This window comes from Myxine glutinosa, chromosome 2 (genome assembly GCF_964187855.1).
Source record: "Myxine glutinosa chromosome 2, kmMyxGlut1.1, whole genome shotgun sequence".
NCBI classification, from domain to species: domain Eukaryota; kingdom Metazoa; phylum Chordata; class Myxini; order Myxiniformes; family Myxinidae; genus Myxine; species Myxine glutinosa.
The window spans coordinates 177,824,247-177,837,817 of NC_136262.1; the positions used below are offsets into that span (position 1 = coordinate 177,824,247).

The 13,571-nt window shown below is 43.0% G+C and overlaps 1 protein-coding gene across 1 annotated transcript in view; it reads right to left on the bottom strand.

Moving 5' to 3' along the window:
• Positions 1-2,158: 2,158 nt before the first annotated feature.
• The window catches only part of LOC137422204 (protocadherin-16-like), a 169,954-nt gene continuing 158,541 nt past the window's right edge, over positions 2,159-13,571 (bottom strand). Inside the window, exons 12-15 of the mRNA XM_078772677.1 lie at positions 8,707-9,577; positions 8,328-8,564; positions 3,809-3,940; positions 2,159-2,262 (exon numbers count right to left, since the gene is read on the bottom strand). Coding sequence (XP_078628803.1) covers positions 2,159-2,262; positions 3,809-3,940; positions 8,328-8,564; positions 8,707-9,577 — 1,344 coding nt within the window. The remainder of the gene's footprint in view (positions 2,263-3,808; positions 3,941-8,327; positions 8,565-8,706; positions 9,578-13,571) is intronic.

Consider the following 13,571-nt stretch of genomic DNA (forward strand, 5'->3'; position numbering starts at 1 on the left):
TTCTCACTCTTCCCACATTTCCTCTCCCCTTGCAAGAGTGCATCCATTTTTTTAGATTGTCCCACTGTTGTTCTCCTCTTTCACGAACCCTAACACCCAAAATATAAAAAGGCATTCTCGCCCACCTTCGCATAGAATAAATGAAACAAAATCGAATTATGTTTGGCTTATCATTGTAACCTCGGGTGCTCGTGTTCTGTGTTTGGGATGAAATGTACATGTTTTTGTGCTACAATCCACATGTGAATTAGAGGGCCACTGCTACATCGAAACACACCATCTCAATATAGTAGTGGACATCTGGCTTGCACTACAGAGAAAAAAAATTGTCTTTTTCTTCATCTCCTTTCCCTTGTATTTCCTAAAATATCCCAATGCAGAACAGGAATGTTTCAAAGATTCATGCTCGAATGTGGGACTGCGGGTCATGCCGTTATTATCCTCGCCTGTTCCACAAGGGATATGAGCGGCTATTGTACTCAGTGTGTGTTGTCAGTGAGTGAGTGTGCGAGTCCACACTAGTTCTCAGGTCTACTGTAATCTACAGTGCATTCAGAAAGTATTCAGCCCCCTTCACTTTTTTCACATTTTGTTATGTTGCAGCCTTATGCTGAAATCGTTTAAATTCATTTTTTCCCTCATCAATCTACACTCAATACCCCATAATGACAAAGAGAAAACAGGATTTTAGAAAGTTTTTCAAATTTATTAAAAATAAAAAACTGAAATATCACATTGACATAAGTATTTATACCCTTAACTCAGTAATTAGTTGAAGCACCTTTGGCAGCGATTACAGCCTCGAGTCTTCTTGGGTATGACGTGACAAGCTTTGCACACCTGGATTTGGGGATTTTCTGCCATTCTTCTCTGCAGATCCTCTCAAGCTCTGTCAGGTTGGATGGGGACCGTCGGTGGACAGCCATTTTCAGGTCTCTCCAGAGATGTTCGATTGGGTTCAAGTCAGGGCTCTGGCTGGGCCACTCAAGGACCTTCACAGAGTTGTCCCTAAGCCACTCCTGCATTGTCTTGGCTGTGTGCTTAGGTTCTTGTCCTGTTGGAAGGTGAACCTTCGGCCCAGTCTGAGGTCCTGAGCGCTCTGTTTCAGGTTTTCATTGAGGATATCTCTGTACTTTGCTCCGTTCATTGTTCCCTCAACCCTGACCAGTCCCCCAGTCCCTGCTGCTGAAAAACACCCCCACAGCATGATGCTGCCACCACCATGCTTCACCGTTGGGATGGTATTGGGCAGGTGATGAGCGGTGCCTGGTTTCCTCAAAAACATGACGCTTAGAATTGAGGCCAAACAGTTCAATCTTGGTTTCATCAGACCACAGAATCTTGTTTCTCACAGTCTGAGAGTCCTTTAGGTGCTTTTTTGCAAACACCAAGCAGGCTTTCATGTGTCTTTCACTGAGGAGAGGCTTCCGTCTGGCCACTCTGCCATAAAGCCCAGATCGGTGGAGTGTTGCAGTGATGGTTGTCCTTCTGGAAGTTTCTCCCATCTCCACACAGGATCTCTGGAGCTCAGCCAGAGTGACCACCAGGTTCTTGGTCACCTCTCTTACCAAGGCCCTTCTCCCCCGATTGCTCGGTTTGGCCGGGTGGCCAGCTCTAGGAAGAGTCCTGGTTGTTCCAAACTTCTTCCATTTAAGAATTATGGAGGCCACTGTGCTCTTGGGAACCTTCAATGCAGCAGAGATTTTTTGGAGGCTTCCCCAGATCTGTGCCTCGACACAATCCTGTCTCTGAGCTCTGCAGGCAGTTCCTTCGACCTAATGCCTTGGTTTTTGCTCTGATATGCATTGTCAGCTGTGAGACCTTATATAGACAGGTGTGTGCCTTTCCAAATCATGTCCAATCATTTGAATTTACCACAAGTGGACTCCAATCAAGGTGTAGAAACATCTCAAAGATGATCAAGAGAAATGGGAGGCACCTGAGCTAAATTTCAAGTGTCATAGCAAAGGGTCTGAATACTTATGTAAATGTGATATTTCGGTTTTTTTCTTTTTAATAAATTTGCGGCGAATACGGCGTAGCTTTGGAATACCGCGTAGCTTTGGCAGAACCGAATAAAAAATTAATTCTGTAATTATACTTACGCAAGTTAATATGTAGCAAAATAATGCAGAAGTGGGAATAATCTGACTTTAATTCACTTGCTTAAACTATTGAGGTCAGGTGAGAGGGCACCAGATGTTGTGAAATCCATCATCTGGGTCGTTCTCCGCTGACCTCTTCCATCATCAAAATATTCATCTATAAAGCCAATAAAACATTCGGGTAAAGCAGTGCACGACCAGGAGATTTTTTATGTAGTCATAATCTAAACTCAGGAGAAGTGAGGTCACAGAAGGGGAAAAGATAACACGCTCACAGTGGGGCAAGAGGCAGACGCAACAAGCAAAGGAATAAACAGAATAATCGAAGAAAAGACGAGGGGAGGAAAGACACCCTGCAAGAAAGAGGTTGGATTGGTAGGGATTAAAGGTGGGAATGAAGAGGGTGATGGTACAAAGATCGTGGATAGGGATGGAGGATGATATGAGATGGTGGTGTACCGATAATTTGAAGCCCTGGTGAGAAGATTGCGATTGAACAACCTCAGTAAGGCAGTTCCACAAACCTTGAAACAGAAAAAGAAGAGTGAAGGTGGGCTGTTAGCCTTCATCTTGGGAGTTTAACCTGAAGAATGTTACTGGAAGAACACATGCATCCTGCAGTAGCTATGGACAGTTGGAAGGCTGAGAGGGAGAGAGTGAGAGAGTGAGAGAGTGAGAGAGTGAGAGAGTGAGAGAGAGAGAGAGAGAGAGAGAGAGAGAGAGAGAGAGAGAGAGAGAGAGAGAAACCGAGAGAGGATCCCAACCCATCTGCGATGTGACAGCAACAAACCTTGTACTTCTGCTTCATCACGGGAGATTCCTCTAATGCGGAGAACTTTAAATTCCAGAGAAACAGATACGAAGAGGGGGTGCCAGCCCATAGGGGGAAGCATTGAGTTACGATCGAAAGCCTTGTCAGCTCCGAATCGGTGCGTGCAGCATCTATTATCTACAGTGTATATTTATATCTGTAGAATGCCATAGAGGAATGCATCCTCTCTGCATCAACAACTACCCACAACCTGTGGCATTAAGAACTATAGAGAAGACGCTCACGGTGCATACCAAGCAACCTCCGCGTTCTCCTTTAAGTCACATAACACCCCAAATTGGACGGACGTAACAGCTCCTTCAATCCTTCAATCTTTCTCCTTCAAGCTCCTTCAATCACAGCCAAACTAAAATCCTTGGTTATCCCAGCATGGACCTGAAGAGGTGATTTATATCCACAATAACTGCAGTGATTGAATGAGAAAGCCCGACATCACCTTCTCTAGGGAAACTTGTCGGAGATATCAAATTCTGTCTGCTGCCCAGATCCCGTAAGCAAAGAAAAAGAAACATTATGCCATTTTCTTTCCTAACTCGAGCATTTCGTTGAGAATCTCCCTGGAATAATTTTGAGATGACAGCATAGCGCAAAGTCTCCTCCATTCTGCCTTGAGCCACCTACGTTCAAACATTCAGAGCATTATTCAGAGCATGACCATTATTCAAGGATGTTCATTGAACGTGGATTTTCAATGTATTCCCATCGATTTGAAGATTGGTGAAAAATGTGTTGCAACGAATATAGCTCTGGAACCTTTTTTTTGAGAAGACGAGTGTTTACGGTTGATGGTTTAACATGTGTTTAAATATATATTCTCTGTCCTTGAGGTGATGGTAGAAAGTTGGGTATTATAGGTCACGAGAAGTAGTACCTTGGAGCTGATAACTCGAGATTGTCTCACGATCCAGGATTTGCGTTGTTGACACCACTCCAGATGGAGCATCCACTTGGAAAGGCCAAAGAGTATTATTGATCAGTGCATAGCGGATGTTGCCATTCGCACCTAAAAAGAAAAAAAAGGGGGGGGGGGGGGAAGGAGAGTATCAAACAGGTTTGATAAATAAACGCCGAAATTGACAAATCGAGAAAGGTCACAGTAATGTGGCAATAAAGGTTTGTTAAACATGCAGGATTAATTTTATGATTATAATTATAACGAGAAAGCATCTCAAAATGCAAAGAACATCCGTGTACGATTTGTACTCGAACAAAACTGGACTAAAACAGTAGTTTAAAAAAGTACATTAAATTCATTTGTGTTCTCCATATTCCCATAATAAAGGTTTGTCGAAAATTTGATGACAAAAGCTCAAATGGTAAAAGTGTTATGGCCTGGACACACACGCTGAAGCTCAAATGGTAAATAAATAAACACTGAAGCGATTTTAAAAAACTCAGCTGTCTCATGCTGCCTAGCAGCAGACAGGCTGAAAAGGACTATTTCTACTCACTATGACGTTGCACTTTGACTCAATTATCAAAGATTTTTCTCTATTTTCATAATAAAGGATTAGTTTTATGATTATAATTATCATGAGAAAGCATCTCAAAATTTTAGCTCTTTCACGAGCCTCGATTCAGTATACAAAAGGTCTGATGAAAATTTTATGTCAAAAGCTCAAATGGTAAATAAATAAAGAAACACTGAATTAAATATGAATGAATGAATGAATGATCGTTTTAAGGCCATTTTCCCCGCTAGAGCAGGAGTTAGCCTTGTGGGCCCCATGGCAATCATGGTTCCCTGTTTGAGGCAAGGTTTTTGTGGCCGGATGCCCTTCCTGATGCCAACCCTTAGTCGCCTCTTCGATGCGCAGGGATACGGTGTACCTATTCTAAACCGGGGTACACACCGGGATCATTCATCCCAGCAAGCTGGTACTCAATTTGCCGACCTCGGAAGGATGACAGGCTGAGTCAACCCCCCTGGCGTTAATTCAGCGATCGACCGGGATTCGAACCCAGGATCCTAGGATCCCAAGCCGGCACCCTAACCGCTAAGCCAACACCAGGCTAAATAAAGAAACACTGAAGCGATTAAAAAAATAAAATAAAGAAACACTGAAGCGATTTAAAAAACTCGGCGGTCTCATGCTGCCTAGCAGCAGACAGGCTGAAAAGGACTATTTCTACTCACTATGACTTTGCACTTTGACCCAATTATCAATGATTTTTCTCTGTATTTTCATAATAAAGTTCTGATGAAAAATTGATGTCAAAAGCTCAAATGGTAAAAAGGTTATGCTCTGGGCAGACAGACAGACACAGAAGTGATTGAAAAATCCCGTCTTCTGCTGCACGGACAGACGGGATAATTAGCACAATGCCTTTCTTGATTATAAATCACACTGTTAATTACTCCTCTTGCCTACGGGCCCACTCGTGGTGTACAAATCAATCATATCTGTATCTGTATTAGTACTGGCATGCTTTTGTTAAAGAACTACCCTAACAGCTCGGGTTCTCGGTACCTGTTGATTGTGCTTTGGATACCACACCTTGAAAATCGAGTGTTGAGAGCTGTTTCACTCCATGTTTTTCCTTCTTTATGCAGAAACAATTATATGGTGATCTTTTACTGAATTTTTATCAATTCTGTTTTTTAACCTGACAGTTATTCCTGATAGATCTGTATTCTGTGGAATAAAAAGTGGGCTTTTGCCTTTATGGATGTGTAGAGAGTAACATCTGACAATGAGTCATCAATTAGATTTGATTGGTAAATGCGATTGATTAGCGACGACACTTCACATGAGCTGCTCATGTATCATGTACTTTGAGTTGTTGTGATCACAAGTTTTATAAGATTCTGATCAATGTGAATTAATGATCGCTAAATGACAAACTTGGTTTCTTCTCATCCAAACCAAGCGGTATATTATTTACAGTCAAAGTCGCAGGTCTACAAGAGCTTCGCGTTGCTGTTGGGGTTATTGGTGGGGGTCCATTTTTAAACAGTGCACCCATTGGTCGGACAGCTGTCGGCCCACACCCACGTCGCTTGACTCCACCCACCATAGTATCCAGACAAAATGATAATGCCACCATCTTGTTTACTGCTGGGCCTAAAACATTAGGCCTATAGGCCTCTGCTCATTATACACTGCTCGTGTTTGTTGCGATTTCCATTGGCTTTGTTGGGTCTTGGGTTATTGATGATGAGGGACTATAACGCGAAAGGAAAAGACATCCGTGGCTCTCGAAATCCGAGTCAATCATTGATTCCAAACTCGACCAACCAAACCCGCTCATTTGACTTCCAGTTGCACCCGGTTCTGGAAAACCCTCGATCAACCCGAGCTCAAGCATATATACCTCCGCCACCAAAGGTGGATGAAGGTTATGTTTTCACCCCTGTCTGTTTGTCTGACTGTTTGTTTGTGAACAAAATACCTCAAAAAGTTGTGGACGGATTCGGACGAAATTTGGCAGAGATGTAGCGTATGTGACAAGGACGAAATTTTTAGATTTTGGTGAAGATCCGGATTCGGATCCGGCTACTAGAATTTTTAAAGTGATTCTTCACCATTGGGAGATAGGGCCAAAAACTATACATTGCGGGATATCTCAAAAAGTTATGGATGGATTTGGATGAAACTTGTTGGACCGGTTCGGTGTGGGACTAGGAAGAATCGATTCAATTTTGGTGAAGATCTGATTATGGATTCGGATATGAGAGTTATTAAATTTTTTAAGTGATTCTTCACCATTGAGTGATATGGCCAACCAGGCGGAGGTATGCTCTCTACTGAGTGCCGTTCTCGTTACATATTATAACATGAAAGGCAAAATTATGCTGCTACAGGACCCTCAAAAATCTAATCATATGTTGAATAATAGTTAGGTTTAATCAAGCCCATCAGATGGGTCTAGTTAATTTTTTAATAGCACATTAAATGTGTGTTTCCCAATCGTGCTGTTCATCTTTTAAGAGCGCTTTAAATGCACGTTCCCAATCGGCCTGTTGTCGTATTTTGTCGCAAGTAGTGACTACAGAGCGGTCATTCTTGTTAGAATAGTGGAAAACTCTAGTGCAGGATTTGAGTAACTTGTTCATTCTCCATCATAACATACATTGTAACTCCTGAATGTGTCCAAGACTTTTACACGGCAGTGTATATCTGCCTCCCAACCTGAAGCTCCTGCATTCACGAGACAAGGCAAAGATGTTGTGTGTTGTTGACCGATTTATCAATTGGTCCGACGGAAACAGATCAGCAATGGAGTGACAAGTCAAATTAGAGAGCAACATTGAGCAACGTGGACAGAGCCCCGAGTGAGCAGGTGGCATATGACGAGCTTTGCCTCCAAGAAACCTATTCACAAACACTTCATCACAATATAGAAGCTGTCATGCACGTGTGTTATGGCTGGATTAGCAGGACCTGAGCTTGAGGGAATAGTTTATGGAAAATCAGCTCCTTCTTGAAAGGAATGTTCTCTGACAGTGATGCATTTGTAAAGAGCACACAATGGGAACTTTGGAAGTGTGTAATTTATGGAGCGCTGTTTCAATCATAACAATGGGAAAAATTATTATATACCGTATTCTGATGGTTCAATGGTATTATTTAGTCTGTCTAATAGTCACATTATTTGATTAATCAAGTCACTCATGTGAAAGTCAGTCGTATGTTACATGATTGAAATATCGGAATTAGTCATTGTGTGTGTTTGTGTGTATTTGTAGGTGGGTATATGTGTGTGTTTGTAAATGTATGTTTGTAGGTGTGTGTGTATTTGGAGGTGTGTGTGTATTTGGAGGTGTGTGTGTGTATTTGTAGGTGTATTTGTACGTATGTGTATCTGTTTGTGTATGTATTTGTAGGTGTGTGTGTTTGTGTGTTTGTATGTGTGTGTATTTGTAGGTGTATGTGTGTGAATTTTGGAAGTGTGTAATTTACGGAGTGCAGTGTTTGTAGGCGAGTGTGTGTGTGTGTGTGTGTGTGTGTGTGTGTGTGTACAGTAGTACAGGAACTCCAACAGAAGCAGACAAATTGCGGTGAGAGTTGGTATCAGTGACATGTTGTACCCAGTACGTGGTGTTCCTCTAACAGAGGAATGGATTTAATTTAATTTAATACCTCCATAAAGATTGCTTAAACTCGATATTACTGAGATACAATTGGCCAAGGATTGGCAACGAAATGCGATTGCCAATCCATTGAGCAACAACAAAATCAATGGAAATAATTTCATAACAAGCGAAGAGTGCAACACCCACAGCAATTGTCACAATCTTTGCAGCATTGTTCCACACGTATGGATGCCTCAGGAAAACATTTACACAGGTGGAAAGAACATTCTTACAATGGATATTGTAGCTCCAGCAATATAAATAAGTAAATAAATAAAGAGTCCCCAGGTGAGTCTATGAGTTTAGAACATACCAAGGTCCAGATCTTGAGCTTTCAGCTGGGTGACGAAGCATCTTGGGAGGCAGTTTTCAACGACGGAGGCTTTAATGATTCCAGAGGTAAATTCCGGGGGTTCATTGATGTCAAGAACAAGCACCTCAACTGGAAGATATGCAGTCTGTGGTGGTGTCCCTTTGTCAGTTGCTGACAAGACCAGTTGGTAAGAATCGTGTCTTTCTCTGTCCAACAACTTTGAGAGGTAGAGCAATCCTGGATGGAGCAAATAAATGATATGTAATTCATGGATTAAACGTAATGAATGCTTTAAATTAACGTGATTTGATCGAAATCTCAAGTGTCTCACAAACTAGTCAGATGGTTGAGCGATGTGGAAGAAAAATATGATACTCACCGAAATTTTCATCAACAGAGAAGGTATTCTCCTCATTTCCTTCGGTCAATGCGTAAGATACATGACCCGACTCTCCCGTGTCGGGATCGTAGGCCACGAGACAGGCCAATGGTGACCCTGGTTGTTCATCTTCCAAGACCTCGACATTCTGCGATCTCCAATTCTCTCTTCTCCGATCACCGATCCAGGATTTTCTTGTTACTCCAGCTTGAGATCTCCAATATGGTGCATTGTCGTTCACGTCAGAAATATGGAGCTTTACGGGCAAGAAGGTCTCATAACCTTTAGTGATCAATTCTGCAGTTACGACAAAATCAAACGACGAGGTCTCCTCCCGATCGAGTAAATCAGTAGTGCGCAGCTCGCCAGAGGTTGCATCGATAGCTAGTGGCAGGACTGGATTTCCCAACAGGCCATAGCGGATACTGTAATCCGCAGGAAGTGCTGAGAACGTGTGTATTAATTGACCCAATGGCACTTCTTCAGAGACCATCAACTCGAGCGGTCCATTGTTTGGCCAGTCAAGACGTATGGTCCCGAGTGACGCAGCGGGTAGCACAGCTACACTGGCTACGACATACGACTCCTGAGGCTTCTCCGACTCGATAACCCCTTCGAGCCAGACATCCAAATGATACCTCCCTGATACAGGTGCCAAACTGGAGAGACACACTTTTCCTGATGTTCGCTCGACAACAAAGTGGCCAGTCCCTGGGCCTCCCATCAGTGTGAAATTCACTCTACCTGGCTCAGGAGACCAGCCTTCCGGGAGGGGCAGGGTCCCGATGCCAGTACCAGGTGAGGTCAGCGGAGGACAGGTAAGAAGAACGGGAAGGACTGGCGATTTCTTGTAATTGCTGGTGACAATCACCTGCAACAAAAGTTTGGGATGCTCAAAGAAGGCAGTTCAGGTTAAATAGCAGATTCAATAGAATTATCTTGAACAAAAAATAATAAATATCATTCTATTTGCTGCTGGTACAAAGCAATCATTTTATTATTGTCATTCTTCAGTTTTATGAGAGCATTTCCTTTTTTCATGTAGAATTAATGAAAGTATTTGGTGAAACGTTTTTTTTTTGTTTGGAGTCTCGAAATTGACTTTATTCTTCTCCGAGATGCCATTTGAGCAGCAGTCGAAGGTATCATGTGACTGCTGCCATTAATTAAAGTGTTGAACAATATTTTCCTATACACACCATTGCCTCCCATCCTTCACACTGAAATTTTTATTTAATACATGTCCAAAAGTGTGCGGACACCCGAACATCACACCCGTATGCGCTCGTCGAACATCTCGTTCCAAAATAATGGGCATTCATATGGAGTTGGTCGCCCCTTTGCTGCTATAACAGCCTCCACTCTTCTGGGAAGGCTTTCCACTAGATGTTGGAACATTTCTGTGGAGATTTGCTTCCATTCAGTCACAAGAGCATTGGGGTTGGGCACTGATGTTGGGCGATTAGGCCTGGCTCGCAGTCGGCGTTCCAATTTATCCCAAAGGTGTTCGATGGAGTTGAGGTCAGGGCTCTGTGCAGACCAGTCAAGTTCTTCCACACCGATCTCGACAAACCATTTCTGTATGGGCTTCGCTTTGTGCATGGGGGCATTGTCATGGTGAAACAGGAAAGGGCCTTCACCAAAGGGTTGCCACAAAGTTGGAAGCACACAATCATCTAGTTCTAGAATGTCATTGTACGCTGTAGCATTAAGATTTTCCTTCACTGGAACTAAGGGGCCGAGCACAAATGATGAAAAACAGCCCCAGACCATTATTCCTCCTCCACCAAACTTTACAGTTGGCACTATGCATTCGGGTAGGTAGCGTTCTCCTGGCATCCGCCAAATCCAGATTAGTCCGTCGGAATGCCAGATGGTGAAGCGTGATTCATGACTCCAGAGAACGCGTTTCCACTGCTCCAGAGTCCAATGGCGTCGAGCTTTACACCACTCCAGCCGACGCTTGGCATTGCTCATGATGAGCTTTGGCTTCTGTGCGGCTGCTCGGCCATGGAAACCCATTTTATGAAGCTCACAACGAACAGTTGTTGTGCTGACGTTGCTCCCAGAAGCAGTTTGCAACTCGGTAGTGAGTGTTGCAACCGAGGACAGACGATTTTTACATGCTACGCGCTTCAGCACTCGCTGGTCCCGTTGTGAGCTTGTGTGACCTACCACTTCGTGGCTGAGCTGTTGTTGCTCATAGACGTTTGCACTTCACAATAACAGCACTTACAGTTGACCGGGGCAGCTCTATTAGGGCAAAAATTTGACGAACTGACTTGTTGGAAAGGTGGCATCCTATGACCGTGCCACGTTGAAAGTCACTGAGCTCTTCAGTACGGCCCATTCTACTGCCAATGTCTGTCTGTGGAGATTGCATGGCTGTGTGCTTGATTATATATTCTTGTCAACAATGGGTATGGCTGAAACAGCTGAATCCGCTAATTAGAATGGGTGTCCGTATACTTTTGGCCATGTAGTGTATATATATACACGAGCTAAGTACCCATGCTATGAATGGGTGGGAGCCCAAAGTCTCAAAAAGAAGTTGAGAAAATTTTCTGAATTTCCCCAAAAAAGATAATTTGGTGGGGCTGTGGGAATCGTACTGTGTAAAATCATTATCTCCGCCACCAAAGGTGAGTGGAAGTAATGTTTTCACCCTGTCTGTCTGTTTGTTACTTGCCGGAATCTATTCCGGCAAGTATGTTGGTTGGTTTGTCTGTCTGTCTGTTTGTGCGCAGTACTACATCTACATCGTTGCACATAGCATCGCCATACTTTACACACATATTTACCTTGCCCTGTAATGGTCTGTGCCTTGATTTGAATACTTACCTTGATTGATTAGAACAGCAATTCATAAAAACGCATTATAATTAGAAACTCGCTGCGGGGTTTGCCTAGTCACCGCGCCCTCTAGTGGGAAAAAGATATCAAAATGGCGCGGGGGAGTTGAACTGTCAATACATTTAATGATTTTTTTCCGATAGGGTTGAAATACTGCTTATGATGCCTCAGAGGGGAAGAATAAGTACATTCACAGGGGAAGAATAAGAATAAAAAAAGAATAAGTACATAAGATTAAAAAGTACATTCCGGCAAGTCCTCGGTCTCTGACCGATTTTTCATTACTTGCCGGAATAGATTCCGGCAAGTATGTTGGTTGGTTGGTTTGTCTGTCCGTCTGTCTGTCTGTTTGTGCACAGTACTACGTCTACATCATTGCACATAGCATCGCCATACTTTACACACATATTTGCCTTGCCCTGGAATAGACTGTGCCCAATTTTTAACTCTCTAGGCCCAAGGTCAAGCTTAAGGTCACCCAAAACGTGAAAATCGTGGAAACTGTCATTGGTTACTAGGCAACGGAAGCTCACACGGTTACACATTGCAGTTACACATCGCCGTCACTGCGATGCGAAGCGAAACACGCCTCAGAGCTGTCACATTCACAATCGCTATGTCGTATGTACTCCCGATACGTGTTTCCTTCATTGTAAAAACTACCAAGTCAACAGTTAAAAGGATTTTGAGCCGATAGGTATTACGGCCTTGGCAAGATCGATGGAGACAGCGATCTGTTAGCTTATACACCGCCCAAATAGCTATGTTGCTAGTTATACACCACCGGCAAGAGTATACATGTATAGATTTCAAGAGTACACATGTATAGATATATATTTCCCGCCATTTTGATCCAAATCCAAAATGGCCGATAAAAAAGTACATTCCGGCAAGTCCTCGGTCTCTGACCGATTTCTAGTTTGTCTGTTTGTTTGTCTGTGAACAAGATATCTCAAAAAGTCGTGGACGGATTGGGACGAAATTTGGCAGAGATGTAGCGTATGTGACAAGGACGAATTGGTTACATTTTGGTGAAGATCCGGATTCGGATCCGGCTACTAGAATTTTAAAGTGATTCTTCACCATTGGGAGATAGGGCCAAAAACAATACATAGCAGGATATCTCAAAAAGTTGTGGACAGAGTCGGACGAAACTTAGTGGAGAGGTTGGTTAGGTGACAAGACCGAATCAATTCGATTTTGGTGAAGATTTGAAAATGGATTCGGATACGAGAATTATTTAAATTATTGAGTGATTCTTCACCATTGAGAGGTCAGGTGAAAAGCGATTATATAACATGATGCTTCAAAAAGTTATGGATGGGTTTGGACGAAACTTGTTGGACAGGTTGTTTGTGTGACAAGGAAGAATCGATTCCATTTTGGTGAAGATCCGGATCCTAATTCCTCACCATTGAGTGATATGGCCAACCAGGTGGAGGTATGCTCTCGACTGAGTGCTGTTCTAGTTTTACCTTCAATGATGAGGACGGAGCTGATAACAATGATGATGTTGATGGTGTTGGCTGGGGAGTGGGGATTGGCTCCCCAGCCAATGGCATGATGAAGGAAATGGATTATTACAGAAAAATAGCTGAAAGCCTCAAGCGAATGTGGTGTGATGTTGATGGAAAAGGTCTGCACACAGATAATGCAGAACACCCTAATGTGTCTACATGCGGACAATTGAATTAACTGCAAAACTTATTGATAGATTGAATTCCTCATCTTTTTCCCATCTTTGGTAAGAACATGCAGTCCTTTTAGGGATAGAATTATTGAGAGTGCCCAATAGAACATTCCGTGCGAAAAACATGGGGTCTCCAGATTCATACCAACGTCTTGGAACGTCTGACCTTGTGCCTTGTTAACTTATGATCATGGCAAAAGCTGGATGCACTGGGAACTGAAGCCGCTTAAAGACAAAGGGTAGATCACTGTCTGACGGATGTGTTTAAAAACGAAAGATTCGGCTTCTTTCGGGTGGAAACCGAGAATCTCAACTGTGTTGA